The following is a 19,147-nucleotide window of genomic DNA, read 5'->3' on the forward strand; positions in this document are numbered from 1 at the left end:
GTGAGTTTCTCTGGGTGAGTCTCTCTGGGTCAGTCTCTCTGGGTGAGTGGCTCTGGGTGAGTCTCTCTGGGTGAGTCTCTCTGGGTGAGTGGCTCTGGGTGAGTGGCTCTGGGTGAGTCTCTCTGGGTGAGTGGCTCTGGATGAGTCTCTCTGGGTGAGTGGCTCTGGGTGAGTCTCTCTGGGTGAGTGGCTCTGGGTGAGTCTCTCTGGGTGAGTGGCTCTGGGTGAGTCTCTCTGGGTAAGTGGCTCTGGGTGAATCTCTCTGGGTGAGTGGCTCTGGGTGAGTCTCTCTGGCTCCGCTTGTCCCATGCCCGTGCCCTTCGTGTCTCCATGTATCTCTGTCTTCTGATGTCTCCCCGTGTCCCTCGCACCATCGTGTCCCTCACTCCCCGTGTCCCTCCCGAGCACCCTGGTGTCGAAGACCGACAGGCATTGGTTGAACTGCCCCTGGCCAAGGGAGGTCCTTGGCCATGCCGCCGCGTCTACTCATTCTGGCCACCTCCACCTCATCACGACCTCCTCCACCTCATCACAGCCACTATCACCTCATCACGGCCACCTCCACCTCATCACGGCCACCTCCACCTCATCAAGGCCTCCTCCACCTCATCATGGCCTCCTACACCTCATCACGACCACCTCATCACGGTCACCTCCTCATCACGACCTCCTCCACCTCATCACGGCCTCCTCCACCTCATCACGACCTCCTCCACCTCATCACGGCCACCTCTATCTCATCATGGCCTCCTCCACCTCATCATGGCCTCCTCCACCTCATTACAGTCACTTCCACCTCATCACGGCCACTTCCACCTCATCACGGCCACCTCCACCTCATCATGGCCTTCTCCACCTCATCACGGCCACCTCCACCTCATCATGGCCTTCTCCACCTCATCACGGCCACCTCCACCTCATCACGGCCACCTCCACCTCATCACGGCCACTTCCTCTTCCCCCATCCTCCAACACTCGTAATGGATTCCATCAATCCGATTCCTCTCGTCGCTCGAGGATCGCGATATCGATTTGGAGTCGTCGGAATCGATTCACGCCGCTCGCCAAGACGCGTGCCGTGTTCACTGCGCGATTCACGAAACCCGCGGAGGTTTTTGGCGAATCGCGATTCCGATCCATAATCGACTCTGTCACTTGAGTGGCCCTCCCTTCGTTCGCGCCCCGTCCTATTCGTTACCCCCCCACTCACCGCTAAATGCTGCGCTCGTTGTTGTCAACTTCCCAGCCTGGTCAACAACTCCCCGCCTGGTGAGTGAGGCGGCCATGGCGTCGTCGTCGTCGTCATGGTCGAGGCGCGGGGCGCTGTTGAGGCCGCTGGGCGCGGGGGTCGCGGCCTCGCGCGGGGCCGCGGGCGACGTGGAGGTGCCGGGCAGCGGCGTCACCCGCATCGGTCGCGGCCCTCTACTCGGGGTGAGACACTGGGACTGGGACACGGGGAGAGGGGAGAGGGACACGGGGAGAGGGGAGAGGGACACGGGGAGAGGAGAGAGGGAGCAGAGGGACACGGGGAGAGGAGAGAGGGACACGGGGAGAGGGAGCAGAGGGACGCGGGGAGAGAGGGAGCAGAGGGACACGGGGAGAGGGACACGGGGAGAGGAGAGAGGGAGCAGAGGGACACGGGGAGAGGGGAGATGGAGCAGAGGGACACGGGATTGGGGTGCGCGCCTCAAGTTCCACCGCATGGGAACTGTGGCCCCTTTCTGAACCGACCCACGAATCCCACTTGGGTCGGCCTATTCACCCGCTCCTGATTACTTTGTATTGAATCAACAGCTTGTCTAAAGCGCATGAAGCTGCCCACGTGTGTTTTTTACAAGGGCCACTCGCCCACGATATTTGCGCTGCTGGATGAAGGCCACGCCGAGTTGCCACGATCCAGCGAGCACATTCATAGTTTTAAAGTTATTGTTTATCTTTCCTGTTGCGTTTTTCTATTGTTTGTTGTTGTAACGTTCTGACCTGCCCCGACTGGACATGTGTGAAAAAATATCTTTATAGCTCATCGGGTTCCTTCAGTATAAATCAATATTCTGATGAAACATCCTAACATTGAGCTAGTGTCACGGCGGCTTCATCTCCACTTCTTATCGGCGCGTTTCGTCTGTGGAAGCTGTTCCAGCGCCACTATCGACCTGTCCAGCCAACGTGCTACTCAAATTGCCTCAGATGTCCGTGTTTAACGTCTCTGACTTGCGTGTTACGCGTTGCTCTTCCTGTAGAGGGGTCATCGCAAGCACGTGAACTAAACTAATTATATTTTACCAGGTAAGGCCAAATGAGCTATGTAGCTCTTTATCAGAAGCGACCTGGCCACAAATGATCACTCAACGCACAGTGGCTAACATCACGTGGAAATGTATAGTAGACAAATACTCTAAACGCATGTGTCATACCTGTGAACCCCTTATCAGTGCCTACCTTATTATCACAGACCAATTCAAACCGTATTGGTCACCCCGTGCCCTTATAAATCTCAACATAATCAAATAAAGTCCCATTGCAAGAGAAAAACACAAACAAAAGAAAAATATTTCTTTTGCTCCTATTGAAACGGCTGTACGCCATATGTACCTGAAAACTCAATTTCCCTGTACAAGAATATGGATAAACTGTATGAGTTGACAGGTATGATGTTTTTAAATGTGGAGAGGAAAACCGGAGGACCTGGAGAAAAATCCACGTGTCAGGCCACGATTGCTGACGCCACTTTTCAGCATTTGTTCGAATTAACGTGTTTTTTTCTGTGTTTCTGATGTTCATTCTAGCACAAGGGTCGGAAATGTGTGGAGCCGCATGCGGCTCTTTAAGGGCTGCTTCGTGAAGTCATTTGCTAGGGACCACCGTCTCGTTTTCACCACACAGTGCATTGCGGCTCTTGAAATTTGCCGAATTCGATTTTTTGTTAGTTTTGTTGCTGACCCCTGTTCTGGCAGGTGATATTATACAGTGATGAGCACGTTAATCTTTGAGCACAATGCTGTGTTGCTTTTCATGATGAGGTTTCGTTTTACAAAAGCACCCCATAAACCCAAACTCGCTGTCCACCAATTCATAATTGATGTTTGTGTCGGATCGCGGAAATAAAATGTGTGTCTTATACCCTCCATCACCCGACACAGCCAATTAATAAAGTCAAGAGAACAAACGTGCCAATCATTGTATTACAGCTGCAGCACATAGGTGTGGAAGAGCAATTTACAACATGTGACAAATGTTTTGGCATGTTTGCTCATGTGACAACTTTAGTCATTGGCTGTTTTTGGTGGAGGAGGGTGTACAACGCATTTTACTTTTGCTATCTGACCCAAACATCAACCATTAAATTATTAGTCGTCAAAGCCTACTGGGTGTTAAATTCACAGTCCACTCGTGATGCCTTTGCGCAGTCTTTGGTTCAACTTTCTCTGTCTAAATTACTTCTGGAGCTACATTTTGCCAACAGAAAAAACTTCCCATCACTTTCTAAAAAGTCCACTCAATAATGACTCCAGCTTGAGCATTCACTTTCTGTTTAATCGTGATTTGCTAGAGTAACATTGCCATTGATTCTCTTCCTACTGACCTTGTTACAGATCATTTTGGTGTAGCTAGAAAGAGATAGTTTAACCGTTTAATAGGCTGGAGAGTTGCTAAGCGATTTAAAGTATGCATAGGAAAGGTTTATTTGGGTTATATCGCGTAAATATATAAATGTGTTGTTAACCCGCCACCATCCGACACAGCCCATTAGTAAGGTTTGTCACGTAAACAAAACGTGCCAATTAGTTACTAGTTCAGCCGACCGGTGTGTTTGAGAGTAAATCCACAACATTTACAATTTGAGTACGACATTTTACTGGTAATTAAATCCAGCACCGGGCGATTTTCCAGAATAGTACTTTGACGTTTTCGCTAATAATAATAGTTCTGTTTTATATTGCATGGTCATGCAAAACTGCATCTCAAAATGCTGTACAAGTCAACAGCAATAAAAATTTCCCCTCGCAAGACACAGCACACCCTAACCAAGGTCAACTCAGTTAAAGGCCGAGTAAACAAAAAGGTTTTATAAATGGAACTTAAATAGTGGAAGTGACTTAATTTTGTGAATATGGAGCGGGAGTGCTTTCCGCACCGTTAGAGCTCCGGACGTGAAGGCGGCAAGGCCCACCCACTTTCTCAGCGAGCTATAACCATGACACACAAAACTTGGGATAATTTTGAGACTGAAAGGTCCAAAACAGTGGTACATTACGAGCATCACATCGTCATACAGGGTGACCAAAATTACATGTTCACATTCGGAAAGAGCAAACCAGATGATACGCCAGGAGGTTGTAAGTTTCTTGTATTACTGTTTGATGGCAGTGGCGTAGCTAGGATATTTTGCGCCCAGGGACGAACTATAAAATTGGCGCCCCCCCCCCCCCCCCCGTTTAATCACATACCAAAATGTAATTACATGACATGTAGGCTGTGTGTGGCGGGATATATACACTTTTAGGTTGAGGTGTAGATTTGTGCAGTAGTTTCAGGCTGCCGCGCCCACCGCAATAAGTTATAATGTAACGTTGTAAGCCTCATTTTGGCGCCCCTTTACCTTGGCGCCCGGGGACATATGTACCCCCCTGCCCCCCCCTAGCTACGCCTCTGTTTGATGGAACCCCTTATGTCGATCGCACAAAGTGCATACTCCTCTTACTATATTTAATCTTGCTTCGATCTTACAACTTTACAGGTCAAACTTGCACTGGAATTGTGCTATTTATGATAAATAGCTTTTCAGCTGCCACATGCCTTCAATATTTGATCAACTATATATCATCTTCCTGTCATGAAGTCTTTTGCCACATCGGAAATCAGATAATTTCCCTGTGTAAACTTCCTGTGGTGGAAGCAGGCTGACCATAGATGTATGCATTAACACAATGCGGTGTGAATAAAACAATCCTTGGAGATTGTCATGGAACCGTTTGGCTATGCCTCTGTGTGTTGTGTGTGCAGGTGACGGACAAAAGAGTGTCCAGAGAGCATGGATTGCTAGAGCTGGTCGAGGGCAAGCTGCGATTGAAGCCGGTACATGAGCTCTGTGCGCTACCAATCTCATCATCCTTTTCCGTACTAACGTTTGTCATTTTAAAATAAATCTGCCATGTAAATGCATCGCTTTGCACGATTCCTTACGTGTACAAATCGACAATTTTTTGTTCCAGTATTCTCAAACATGGTGTTGTGTGGTTTTTAGCAGGGTACATCTCATAGAGAGCTTTGATTTCTGCCGACGGGATAACAAGTACCTCATGAGCTTGGGTCCGTGATGCAGCCAAAGAAGTGCAATTCACTTTTATACGCTTGGCGGGAGACCCGATGCAGGCTAGAGAAGATTGGTTTAGTGCGGGCAAGGTTGGAGAGAAAGAGAAAAAAAATGACATTTTAGTCTAACAAACATGGGCATCACCAAATTAAATAGCCAGTGCTTATATTGTGATGCCAGGCTATTCTATTGTTGCATTTGGCAATATCTTCAGGAGTTAAATGCCAATGTCCGAGGTCTGATGACCACAAGAGGGCTGCTGGAGTAGGGAGTTTGTGTACTCCGGCTATTCCATAGGTCACACTGTAGCTTGTCTTTAATTTTCAATTCATGAACGAGATGTGTGCATCGGCTTGTTGATGTTCTGATGCGGTTGGTGGTTGTGGTTGGTGGTTGCACCGGTGTCTTCGAGGAATGTAATAGCCAGGAGGTGCGATGTTTGGAGCCACACGCGCCAAAGCACATGGCTAAAATGCCACTGTGACGATCTGACTTCGTTTTTCCACCCTCCCCTCCTTCCCCCGCAGCTGCACGTGAACCCGTGCTACCACGGTGCGCAGGGCTCTACGGCCCTGCGGCCGCTGCCCCGGGGCGAGTGGACGTGGCTGCAGCCGGGGGACCGTCTGGCGCTGCTTGCCGATGCCTTCGTGTACGAGGTCATCTACGTGCCCGAGGACGGTGGCCCCCGTGTCAAGTGTGTAGTTTTTTTTTTTTAAAGCACCAATTTTTGTTTTATTTACTTATATTTATATTGTAATTCAATAACCCAGAGTACAAAGTAGATTCGGATAAGGGGGTGGAGGCGGGGGGAAATCAAGCAGAAAACTTGGAACAAAACCTGGAGAGATGCACCCTCAAAATTAGAGACCGACTGGGGGCATCTGGGCTCACTGCCCTACTGCGGTTGGGGTAACAATCAGGAGTCGTATTTTTATGGGGGGGGTGGGGGGGGACTGGAGGATAATGTAACTAAACAGAACCAGAAATAATATAGCATTAACAAAGTTACTGTAGTATCCAGAGTCTATCCCTTCTCCCCAGGCCCCATTTTTCCAGCTATTCATGCTGGGTTCCAGCAAGAACAGGGACCATATGACCTCGTATTCACTTTCCCCTTTAATGTGTGGCTAAGATGTTCCATTCCTGCCGGGGCGAGGAGAATTCTGTGCCAGAGTCTCCAGGGATGGGGTGGGGGGGTTCATACTTTAAGCCCGAACTGTCAAAAGTTATTTCCTGCTCAAATGAGCATTTTTTATAAGCCCCTGAACCAGTTGTGGAAGTGCCATGTTCCTGTGGCGGGTGAAAATCTATCCATAGGCCAACCATTGTTGCCTTGCCCACAATGTGGGATGGTAGGCCGAGTCAACCACTAAACAAATCTATTAAGCATTGTATCCATAACTAGTTTAATGTATTAAACTTTAAAATAATGTTCTATGTAAAAGTACCGTAGAATTCCTTGGTTATTTAATGCATTCCTTTGGCCACAAGGTATAGTCGTGTAAGCAATACACCACTTAAACCCTTACCATGCCAGTCTTCAGGCAGTCGTGGTGGTGAGATGTTTACTAACTCGCCTGGTATACAGGAGGTCACGGGTTCGATCCCGACCCTGATGCCTATATTTTTGGAGTTTGCATCTTCTCCGTGTGGTCGCGGGGATTTTTCTCCGGATTCTCTGGTTTTTCCCTCCAAATTTATAAACACGTGTTTAGAATATATGGCTGCTATAAATGTCCACATGATAAACTACTTTGCTAGACTATCATATGTGGCCAGATCGCTTCTGAAAGAGAGATATATAGCTCAGTGGGCCTCACCTGGTGAAAAAAAAAATCTTAGAGTTTATGGTCCGTTGTGTTTTTCTCCTTTGATGGACAGGGAAAGTGCTCAGGCCGATGATGAAAGTCAGCATGCGGAAGAACAATTTGTGGGCAAGGAAGTGTTTCCTGAGGAAACAAAAGGAGAACGGCTCATCAATTCACCCAAGTCGGAACCTCGTACCAGCCAAGGAGAACAGCAGAGCACTAGCTCAGCCTTGGCAGTGTCACATCGTACTGGGCCTAAGAAAGAAAACGGCACATCCTGTGCTCCTGACACCAGCCAGAACCTTCCACATCCATCAGTACGTTAAAACCTGCAATGCAAAACAGTTCACGTTATTTTAAATATTGCGGTATAACCACAGTGGATACTCCTTAAGATTTAAGTATTTCGCAAACATCGTTTCTCTCGTATGAACTTCAGCATGTGCAATCTTTGCAAAACATGTCAAAGCTAGAATTAGCGTCACTTTTTGTAAACGTTTGCACGGGTTTTACAAGCATGTTGTCGAAGATTATTCACTGGGTGACTCTTCGAGAAACACCTTTTGATGAGATTCAATACATTGATCTGCATCTGTAACAATTGAATGAGCTGCATGGACCGAATGACATCTTGTTTATAACCTGTCTTGTGTATGTCCTTACAAGTGGTGCATTTGCTTGTGAAACGTAAGAATATGCAGATATTCGACAGCTAAAAAGTGGATTCAAAGGAAAAATGTGTTCGTGAGCATTCAAGCTGACATTGTATATTCTCCATGAGCAGCAGGTGGATGCAGCCAGTGGTGAGCAACCGAATATTCAGAGGGAGCGCAAGCTGCCGGCGTGGATGCTGACCGATGATGACGATGTGCAGGAGAGGACTCCCACCAAGTCCAAGGGTAACGTAACCAGACACGATTCCCACTTTCTGAAATATATTTAATTGAGAGGTATGATTCATAATTGGTCTCTTTTGGGTTATGTCGCGTAAAACTCTTGTGCCGCAAATCAAACGTGGCCAGATGTACGACTGCTTTAGTAGCAGCACCACCACCGGTGTCGTTGTTGGAGAGCAATCTCGCAACGTTTAAATGGGCATCGACATTTCGCTGGAGATCACATCCAGCATCATCAGATTGTTATCAGGAGCTCCGTTCTCGAGATATAATGATGCTGGATGTAACATCAGGCGAAACGTCGGGACCCGTTTAAACATTGTGAGATCGCTCTCCAACAACAACAACACTGGCGGTGGTGCTACTGAAGCAGTGATACATTTTACACGTTTGATTCATGTGACTGTTATTAACTGGCTGTGTTGGGTGGAGCAGGGTTTACGACACATTTGTACACAACCTAACCCAAAAGAAACTAATTTTAAATAATAATATTAATATTGGTCATTAAAGCACACATAAAATTGGGAGGTATATTTTACCTAAGTTCACGCGACGTATTAGTAGCTGCAGTAATTGTTTTCATTCGTAAAAGGTTTTACTTTTCTACGTGGGCCTCGATGTGTGCATTGTATGCATGTCGTTCGGTTGAAATGAAGCGAGGACAAAATAGACGTCATTCTGCTGCATGGAGTGGTGGCCGTGCACGGGTTTTTCACTTGTTGTAATGGAGCTGGGTTAATATGAATTCCCGTGAAGCTCTAGCTTCTTTCAGCTGTACAGTCATTTTGATTATACAGGCGTTATAAGGTGTTTCTGTGTATTGTGTAGCGGTTAGCGCACTGGACCCGGAGACCCAAGTTCGATTCCTGCTCACGGCCAACACCAGTGACGAACATCTGAACCAGTCCTGGGCCTCCTCCCCTAAGTTCGTTCAGCCTTAAATAGATAGATCGTTTATTGTCATTGTCACCAGTACAACGAAATTTAAAATGCTCACCAGTCAGGGCATCATTCATAAATTTAAATTAAATAAAACAAGAAAATAAAAATAAAATTAAATGAAAGATAATCAATTTATACTATATATAAAAACAGCCCAAGTATACCCACATACCCACATAAGGTTACATTTTGTCATTGCACATCTCTGTTTCACAGTCAATTGAAAATACTATTACTTAATAATAAATTAGCATTATTGAGTGTGGTGATCGCTGTAGGATAAAAGCTCTGTTTGAATCTGTTTGTCCTTGTTTTGACTGATCTGAATCGTCTGCCTGATGGCAACAGCTCAAACAGTGAGTGTCCAGGGTGAGAAGAGTCCTTTATAATGTTCTGTGCGTTTTTGATGCAACGTGAACTGTGTAGTTCTTCCAGTGTGGGGAGATGGCAGCCGGCGATCTTTTGGGCTGTGTTGATGACCCTCTGGAGCGCTTTCCTCTGAGCCACTGTGCAGCTGGTGTACCATACACAGATGCAGTATGTGAGAATGCTCTCGATGGAGGCTCGGTAGAAGGACACCAGCAGTTTCTGTGTGATGTTATTATTCCTGAGGATTCTCAGGAAGTAAAGTCTCTGCTGGGCCTTTTTCAGAAGCTCAGTGCTGTTGGCGCTCCAGGTCAGGCCCTCCCCAATGTGGACTCCCAGGAAGCAGAAGTCTGCCACCCTCTCCACACAGTCCCCGCTGATGATTAGTGGTGGAGTGTCCGTTTTCTTTCTCCTGTAGTCTATTATGAGCTCCTTGGTCTTTGCGGTGTTAAGGAGCAGGTTGTTGCCCCTGCAGTATGCTGTCAGCCGCTCCACCTCGTCCCTGTAGGCAGACTCATCCCCCCCAGAGATGAGCCCCACCACTGTGGTGTCATCAGCAAACTTCACAATGGTGTTGCTATGGTGGACGGCGGCACAGTCATGTGTGTAGAGGGAGTAGAGCAGGGGGCTCAGTACACAGCCCTGGGGGGAGCCGGTACTGAGGCTCAGGGCTGTGGATGTATGACGGCCCACTCTGACCCTCTGTCTGCGGCCCGAGAGGAAACTATGTATCCACATGCAGGTGGAATGTGGAATCCCCAGGTCGCCCAGTTTTTCCACCAGTTTGTGTGGGAGGATGGTGTTGAACGCAGAACTGTATTCCACGAAGAGCATCCGCACATAGCTCCCCTGCTGCTCCAGGTGTGACAGTGCAGCATGTAGTGCTGTGGCCACGGCGTCCTCCGTGGATCGGTTCGCTCTGTAGGCAAACTGGTGGGGGTCAAGGTTTCGGGGCAAGCTTCCTATGATGTGACTCCGGACCAGTTTTTCAAAGCACTTCATCACCACTGGTGTGAGTGCTACTGGCCGGTAGTCGTTGTAGCTGGAAATGTGGGTTTTTTTGGGCAGGGGGACTATGGTGGAGGACTTTAGGCAGGGTGGTACAGTGGATTGTTCCAGAGACAGGTTGAAAATCCTTGTGAAGACTCCAGCCAGCACGTCAGCACAGTCCCTCAGCACACGTCCCGGGACGCCATCAGGTCCCGCAGCCTTCCTCGGGTTGACGGCCCGCAGCGTGCGCCTCACCTCATGCTCCTCTACTGTGAGGTTTAAGCTGCTGTGGACCGTGAGGTTTGGTGATGCTGTCCCTTGTGGTGTCACCTCAAAGCGGGCAAAGAAGAGGTTCAACTCCTCTGCCAGAGCGGTGTCACCATCAGCAGCTCCGCGGTTGGCCCTGTAGTTGGTGAGGTGCTGGACTCCCTGCCACACCTGCCTGCTGTCGTTACTGTCCAGGCGTTCCTCAATCCTCCTCCTGTAGTCTGCTTTGGCCTCGCGGATGCCTCTCTTCAGGTTAGCTCGGGCTGTGCTGTAGAGAGCTTTGTCTCCGGAGTTGAAGGCGATGTTCCTCTCCTTCAGCAGTTGCTGGACCTCCCGGGTCATCCAGGGCTTCTGGTTGGGGTAAACCCGAACGCGTTTGTCCACAGTGACAGTGTCTATGCAGTTTTTAATGTAGCACAATACACTATATGTGAACACCTCCAGGTCCTGATGTTCGAAGACCCCCCAGTTGGTCCTATCAAAGCAGTCCTGCAGCTGCTGGGTGGCACCCTCAGGCCAGATGGCGACAGTTTTTGTGATGGTAGGAGCCGTTTTCTTGATGGGGGCGTATGCAGGAATCAAAAGCAGGGACAAATGGTCAGACTGGCCCAGGTGTGGTAGTGGTCTAGCCCTGTAGCCTAGTTTGATGTTGGTGTAGACCTTGTCCAGAATCTTAGTTCCCCTAGTAGCACACTTAACATGCTGGTGGAATTTAGGGAGTGCTGCCTTTAAGTCTGCATGGTTGAAATCCCCTGCTATAATCAGCACAGCGTCAGGATACTTGCTCTGCTGAATGCTAATGCTGCCATGTAAAAGTCCAATAGCTGAGTTAGCATTAGCATCCGGTGGGATGTAAACAGCAGTTATCATGACCACAGTAAACTCTCTTGGGAGGTAAATCGGCCTGCATTTAACAGTCACATATTCCAGATCTGGGGAGCAGTGGCTGTCTACAGTCACAGTGTTAGTACACCAGCTCTTATTCACGTACACACAGAGCCCCCCTCCTCTGCTCTTACCGGAGTCTACTGTTCTGTCCTGGCGCTGTGCTGTGTAGCCTGCGAGCTCAATAGCAGAGTCCGGGATGGATGAATGAAGCCAGGTTTCTGTGAAAAGCAGAATGCAGCTGTCCTTCACTACGTTGTTCGCTGTAGTCTGTAGCCTCAATTCATCCATTTTGTTCGCGATGGATCTGGCGTTCGTGAGAAATAGGCTGGGTAGCGGTGGTTTGAGTGGCTGCCTCCGTAGCCTTGCTAGCGCACCGGCCCTGCAGCCTCGCCTCTGTCTTCTCTCTCTACGCCGCCTTCGCCTCCTCCCCGCCGGGATGATAATCCACGGAGAGCCGGGCCTCCTCGCTAACTCCACTGGAATCTTGTGAAGACGGAGAAACTCGCTTGTAACACTCCGATCGTAACATAGTCCGATCTTAAAGAGATCGTGCCGGCTAAAGGTGTTACTCGCCCGACAAAATGAACACAAAACAAGACATAACGCGAACATAAACAACCATACAAGGCACCGACCGGGTAGACACTGAGCTGCTGCAACTGTGTGCGCCGCCATCTCTGGTACGATATGTAAACGTCACCACTGCAGACACAAAAGCAGCCCGGCGTGGTGCTGGCCCCCCACCACCTCGTGTGCCGTGCCGGCCTTCGTAAGTGCTCGCTAACAGCTCTTGCCCCAATAGTCTATTGAAGGCTATAAAGGGGACATTTGTTTTTGTCTTTTTCTATGCATTGTATCAGGCAATAGGAAACCACTCATATCTTGTTTCTTGAGTATTGGTGTTCTTTGATCAGAATTTTTACATTTTTATTAAATGTGTTCATACCAAATGAAGCGTTTGATTAACATGGTAATGCGATGTCACGTGTACGGGATGCCAGTGTTGCTTTTGAAGTATTGCTTTGTGGTTTGTTGGAATTCAGGGGGGAAGGGCAAAGGCAGTGCGAAACCACAAGCAGCACATGGCCAAGGAGCTGGGAAGAGGAGGGGACCGGGGAGTGATGATGAGGATGAGGTGGAAATTGGGACTCAGAAAAAAAGAAAGATAACATCAACAAAGGTAAACAAAATGAAACGTTTTAAATTGCATTTATTCTGTAGAGCGGTCGCTCCCGACCCTCCCAGACGCATGGGCGATGGGCAAGCATCACAATATCTTTGCAGACCAGCATACGGTAAAAAAAGTATATATCTTCGTACAGGTTTCCCTTGCTTTATGCGGCTTTGATTTGTGCGATTTCACGTATAAGCAGCTTAACCCACTACAACCCAAAATTTCCTATGTGCGGTTTGAATTCACTTATATGCGGCTAAGCGGTCGGACGTGGGACAACATTGTATTTGTGTGTGTACGGTGTGCGCTACTCGGCAGGCAGCCGTTTCGTGCGGCGCATTGGTTTTTGGAACTGATCTCCCGCAGAGAGCGGGGAAGCCTCTAACAGTTCCGCAGAGCCCTCAACAGCCTTTTGGACCACCAGTGTTCTGCATACCACAGGTTGAGAACTACTGCTCTTGGTTGTAGGGTGTGCTACCAGGTGACACACTGGGGATAATGCGTCTCACAATCAGAAGGTTGCATTCACTTAATTATTTTAGTGTCCATATATAATGAGTTACATTTTTGGAGAAGTCTGAATGGGCTGCAAGGAGTCTGCATGAGCTGTCTTCAAAAACGTGGAGGTTCTGCCCCTGGCTCAGAACTCTTCAACAGGATACACGCACCTGGCCTTGCACATTTAAGTGAAACCCCACTTTGATATAAATGAACACGGCAACATAAAATCTCAATGAATGTGTGACTGCATACTTTTCTCATGTCCCTCAAAATTATGAAAGACGTGCATTACTACTGCACCGCTGTTATATTTGTAAGGGTCGAGTCAGGGCACGCTTAGGTTTGGTGGGGATATGGGACTACATCCACAATTTGTGAAGAAAGGTGGCCATAACTGAGCCACGAAGTAGGCGGGCGATTGTAAGGGACCGGAACGGGGAATATTTGGTGGTAAAAGGAGAGGGGCTTCGAGGAACTTCTGGAAGGTTCCAGAAAGTTTTGGCGAGAGGGAAGGTAAATAAGGGCGAGTGCCGGGGTGGGTGTCGGGTGCTGGAAGAGAAGGCTTCCTGTGGGTGAACCTGTGTTGTGGCGTGAGGAACGTCATCCCCAGCGCAGGATTTTCCCATGTAGGGGGCTCTGTCGTACTCATTAGACAACTGCACATTAACTGTGCGATGTAAATGTGAACTGCAGGTCAAGGAACAAGAGGAAGATCGGAAAAGCTCTTTTGGAAATGAGCCTGGGAGTTGTGATGATCTGAATGAATTACCTGCAGAAAGTGACTTGGCCAGTGTGAATTCATCAGGAGACCCAAGGCAGAAGGAAGAGGCAGTCCCCCCAGCACGGGAAGATCAACTTGGTGAGTAGTGGACGTTCCCCCTGCATCGACACGTTGTGTAAAAGCCTCTGTCGTGCTCCCAACAGTAAACACGGAACGTGGTGAGAAATGTTTTTAGGAACGGTGTCACAGTTTCTGGGGAACGATGTTGTGTCCATATTTTTGTATCTCTTGTCTGGCATCTCAATCAAATTGATTTCACAGGTATGATTCCTAATTAAACAATCAAGTATGATTTTAGTAACTAAAATAGTCAACTATTGATACACATTTTTGTACTTGTAAAGTTTGCTATGTTTAAATTGTGGAAAGCGTGTAATATTTATGTTTGGAACGATCCACATTTTTGTAAAATGGGCGTTCAGTGTAGTTCTTTGGCCTGTGTTGTTCATGTCGTTGAGTTCTATTTGGTAGGACTCTTAAGAGTGTTCAAACTCACAAGGTGAAATTACAATTTCAAATATTATGTTGAGGGTTGGGGTCGATAAAATAGGCATCCACTTTCCTGGAAATCTGAAGCGAAGGTTGTATGGGTAGACAGTTGTCCCCCATAGCAATACTGCTTTTCCAAAACTGGTTTAGAGCCACCAGCAGTGTTGAGCACCATCCACATCCATTGTAAGGGTGATAACGTTGACCTCAATATGAGTTCTCAATATGTTCTGATATGTGTGGATGAAGGGGTAAAAATAAAATATCACCATTTAAAACAACCATACGAGAGCAGCTTTTCTTAACACCTTATGAAGCTGGTAATAACCTCCAGTGAAACATCGTATGTAAAATTGTCAAATTTGCTGGTTGTGCTGAAAAGCCAAAATAATTGGCACATTTGTCCACGTGACAACTTGATTTGATTGGCTCTGTTGGCTCGTGGAGGGTTATAGTTACAAAGTTGACACGATACCTACATGATCTAACCCAAAACGATCTAATTATAAATCGTAAAACATATCCATATTGTGCGTTTTATGTATGTCATGGTGTTTTTCAGATGTTCCACAAACGTCATCTGGCCAGTCTGTAAGCTCGCAGCGCTCATTGCAGCAGCAGCCTGTGCATCCTGGGGGATCTCAGAGACGTAGTCCCTCACCCGGGGACTCTGGCCGTGGGGAAGGAACCCCTCCCCAGAAGATGCAGCGCACGCCTTGCCTATACGCAGAGAGGTGCTACAGGTGGGTCTCGTTGGAATTTAAGAAATGTATTACACATCTAGGAACACTGCCATAGCGTCATGGTTAGCACACTGGACTTCAGAGGTCTCCAATCCAGAGGTCTCCAGTTTGGTCCCGTGGTGTGGCAGTTGTAACAATGGTGCAGCTTTATTGCATACCCCCACCTCTGTTCACCCAGCAGTATAAACGGGTGCATGCACTGGTAGGTCACACTTGATGAGGTATCAAGAAACAATACAAATGAGAAAATAAGACTGCACAGAAATGTTCCCTTGAAACGAATTGTGGTGCCGAATTGTGCCATTTATCGAATTGCCGACGAGTGAATTGATACACGTCCGGTGTTCACTCTGACAAAGAACTTACAGTTTGAGATGTAAGGCCGTGTGAAATGTGAGGAAGGGGAAGTGGTCTCAAAAGTGAAGTTAGCGACAAGTTTATTCAAAACCCTTGCAAGTTGTCATAGCCAAGAATGCCGTCATGTCTTTTGAATAAATAGCTTTGTTAGTAAGCCTCCAGTTTTAGATATTAGGAGGCACAGGAAGATTGTCTGTGAGCAATGTCAAGATATTGACATTGGGCGTCATGGTGGCTAGGAGATGTTAACTACCTCGCCTGGTATGCAGGAGGTCGTGGGTTCGATCCCGACCCTGACGCCTGCTGCTGTAGATTTGGAGTTTGCATGTTCTCGCCGTGGTCGTGTGGATTTATCTCCGGGTCCTCCAGTTCTTCCCTCCACATTTAGAAACGTGCGTTTAGAGTATTTAGCTGCTCGAGATTTCCACGTGATAAGCCACTTCGTTGAGCTATCATTTGTGACCAGGTCGCTTCTGAAAAGAGCTACGTAGCTCAGCGGGCATTTCGTGGTAAAATAATTTTTTTTTAGATTATATGCCAAATATAGGATTTGAATGTTAGTTTTCTACATTGTTGACCGTCTTAGTTTAATTCCGCGCGGTGCCCAGATAATCCCCAACACTGACATTGTTTTGCTGCTGACAGGAAGAACCCATTGCATTTCCAAGAATGCAGCCATCCCGGGGATCTTGATTACGTGGTGGATGATGAAGTGGCAGAAACTGACAAGCCCGACTGTCCATATGGCACTTCCTGCTACAGGTGACTCATGGACACACGATCACAAGCATTCATGTCGGTGACTTCGGCATAATGAACCCAAGATGACTCGAAGTGTCTTTGTGAGTGTTTCCTTGAGATGGCAAAATTTAATTTTCGTATAATAATATAAGTAGTTAGTGTTATATCAATTTACAATTACTGTTGCATTTTACGGGGCCTGATTCTACAGAGCAGTTATTGCATTTGAAGAGTTTAGCTGTCGAGAGTTGGAAGCCTGTCGAAATTAAATGATAATCAATTACTTTGAGGGAGATTTAAACTGAATGTAGTGTTTTTGTTGAGCCGTGGCCGTTGTGGTGTGAACGCCATTCTAAATCCGTTTAGCGCCGCTTTGTATTTCTAATATTTGAGCATGGCTTCGATCAGTTTGCCTGGTTGTGATGGAGGAGACTAACATGAATATTTTTCCATTGTAGACAGAACCCGCAACACAGGATGGCATTGAACCACACGAATCCCCCAGGTACCCCTTGCTATTCTTATAGAATCATGGCTGACATAATTTTTTTTTGTGCTCTAATTGATTGACCTCAATGCATTATTGTAATGGCCCAGGTGTTCTATAAACAGCTCTTGTCAATAATTATTATTTGGTTCTTTCGGTTAAGTCACGTCTAAAGATAAAATAATAAATTAAATTAAATAATAGAATACGACGTTTCGATTGCAACACAAGCAATCATCATCAGGTATAATGAAATAGCGACATAAAATCTAACCAGAAAACTTGTCAATAAACCTAACCACACGGGCACCAAATATTAACCACCCGGGTATTCCAGAGTCTTGGCCAACCACATGTGGTGGTAGTGTTGCATGTGCTGGTGCGTCGTGTTGAACATCGTCTTTGTGGGGAGTGATTGTGCGGCGGTTAGTGCACTGCGCAATGAACCTGGCAGCCCGAGTTCGATTCCTGCTCATGGCCACCAACACCAGTGACGATTATCTGGACCGGTCCTGGGTCTCCCCTCGGTCGACTCGCCCTCAAATGAGTACCTGGTGCGGTGTGTAAACATCGCCACTGGGGAGACGAAGGCGGCTAGGCGTGGTGTTGGCCACCCACCCCCCTCGTGCTCTGTGCTGGCCTTCATAGGTGCTCGCTAACAACACTTGCCCCAACAGTCTGCTAAGGCTATACGGCGGGGGGGATCTTTGTCTTTGTTTAACATAGGATTCATCATGAAGGTGATTGAAGCTTCCAATTGTGGCAGCTTGTAAAGTCCATGTACAAATGTGTGACCACCTTAGCCCATTGGTGCAAAATTTTTGCAATACCTTATTTTAGGGGTCCCCACTTCACCGATATATTCTGTAAAATTTGATGACTCTACGGTTGCCATTGTCTGTAAATAAGCATTGCCAAACTATCATCTTGTCATCGTACATTGTATTCTAAAACGCTGTCCCACGTGCAGTTGCAGGGACCGGGCGATCACAAAGGAGAACTACCAAGAGAGGTAAATGTTGTAGAGTTGTTTGTGGGCACAGTTCAACGCAGTTTATGAATAGAGTTAAATGCTATCCACGCAAATACAGCTCTCAAATACTGTATAACCATAGCAGGTAACATTTATGACGTTGATTAGTATTGGGTGAAGTACGTGTAATTTTGGCGCAAGTTTTTTTATGGGGTGTGACGTCACTTAGCATCTTGTCCTTGCAAACCTCAAGCAGCATTATCCTTCATCCAGAAGTGTAATAAAAAGCGCCGGATTTATTATAAAGAATTATGATTTAATCTGTCAACCACCGCTGGATTCCATCGCTGGGATCACGTGTACCACGGCCCACCACGAGAGCCAGCGTGAGTTCCCTCATGGACTGCGTGGACCTCGTTCATCAGGGTGACGTCTGAGCCATCACCCGAGACTTGAATCAGAACTCATGCCCATGGTGTGGTGCGCGCTGTTGCGTTGTAGTCGGCTCTCCCTCGCTGTTGATGCCCACTGGCCTATGGGAGCCTCGTCTGCCTTTGGCACAGTTAAGATGGCCCTGTTGTCAAAGCCATTGGCTATTGAAAACCCATCTGCCTCGAGTAGTTGTACTGCACTAGGAGGTATGTTCCCCTATACTTACTGCTGCCCATTAGTCCTTTGGTTTCAAATGACTTCTGCTCATGATGTAGTCCAGTACCCGGACTAAGATGGGTGGGTTGAGTTTAGGGAGTCCAACCGGCATAGTTGCCTGTCGGACCGCTTGCTAAACATCCCCACGTGTGACTTGCAGCGAACGATGAAGACAACGGCGATGACGGCGAAGACTCCGACCTGGAAGACAGCTTCATTGACGATGACGATTATTCAGAGGGTGAGGAGGGCTCGGAGTGGGATCCAGAGCTCTCGGACGGAGAGGAGGACATTAAAACGCTCAAAAAGGAGGCCAAGCAATTCATTCGCAAGAAAAAAGCGTAGCGACTTTTTTTTATTTTATATGAATTGTGTTTCCTCAGATACACAAAGTGGTATAGATTGTTTGTATTGTTAATTAAAATGTTTTAAATATCTTTTAATAAATTTGCTAATTTGATTGGAAGTGCTTTACAATAATTACACATTCAAGCGATTAACAGAATTTAGCGGTGTGTATTTTTAAAGCCACACTTGTATGCTTTTTCTATGGAACATTTGTATGCTTATGTTGCTGAATGTGCCAGAAAGTTTTCACTGTCGGTGCTAATCGGACTCTAAACCATGACTTGGGGGTGTGTTAATGACAGCAGAGTTATATTCATATTCATCTTCTTGGTTCTTTCGGTAAAGTCACGTAGAAGGGAAGTAATAAAATAATAAAAATAAAACATAATAAAACAATTCTCACGACGTTTCGGCCACAACGCAAGCAGCCG

General features: G+C 47.1%; 1 protein-coding gene across 2 annotated transcripts; it reads left to right on the forward strand.

Annotated features, from left to right (window-relative positions):
- Positions 1-1,133: 1,133 nt before the first annotated feature.
- Positions 1,134-18,828, forward strand: APLF (aprataxin and PNKP like factor). Of its 2 annotated transcripts, XM_078605891.1 has the most exons (13): positions 1,134-1,431; positions 5,005-5,076; positions 5,842-6,008; positions 7,196-7,439; positions 7,907-8,021; positions 12,518-12,654; positions 12,967-13,089; positions 13,843-14,008; positions 14,982-15,162; positions 16,165-16,281; positions 16,719-16,765; positions 17,718-17,759; positions 18,529-18,828. In XM_078605891.1, exons 1-13 carry the CDS (start codon positions 1,285-1,287, stop codon positions 18,711-18,713), a joined length of 1,743 nt encoding a protein of 580 aa, XP_078462017.1. In that variant the 5' UTR covers positions 1,134-1,284; the 3' UTR covers positions 18,714-18,828. The 2 variants fall into 2 exon arrangements, with proteins under 2 accessions (XP_078462017.1, XP_078462018.1); XM_078605892.1 differs by lacking the exon at positions 12,967-13,089.
- The last annotated feature ends 319 nt before the right edge of the window (positions 18,829-19,147 follow it).

The sequence above is a fragment of the Lampetra planeri genome, chromosome 25 (assembly GCF_965212315.1).
Source record: "Lampetra planeri chromosome 25, kcLamPlan1.2.h2, whole genome shotgun sequence".
Classification (NCBI taxonomy): Eukaryota; Metazoa; Chordata; class Hyperoartia; order Petromyzontiformes; family Petromyzontidae; genus Lampetra; species Lampetra planeri.

What these genes read in the sequence shown, in the direction of transcription:
- APLF (XM_078605891.1), top strand. Translation starts at nt 1,285, where the DNA reads ATGGCGTCGTCGTCGTCGTCATGGTCGAGGCGCGGGGCGCTGTTGAGG. An exon ending in GCAAGCTGCGATTGAAGCCG is followed by an intron (nt 5,077 to 5,841) that starts GTACATGAGCTC and finishes CTTCCCCCGCAG; the next exon opens with CTGCACGTGAACCCGTGCTA. An exon ending in GAAAGATAACATCAACAAAG is followed by an intron (nt 12,655 to 12,966) that starts GTAAACAAAATG and finishes GCTACTCGGCAG; the next exon opens with GCAGCCGTTTCGTGCGGCGC.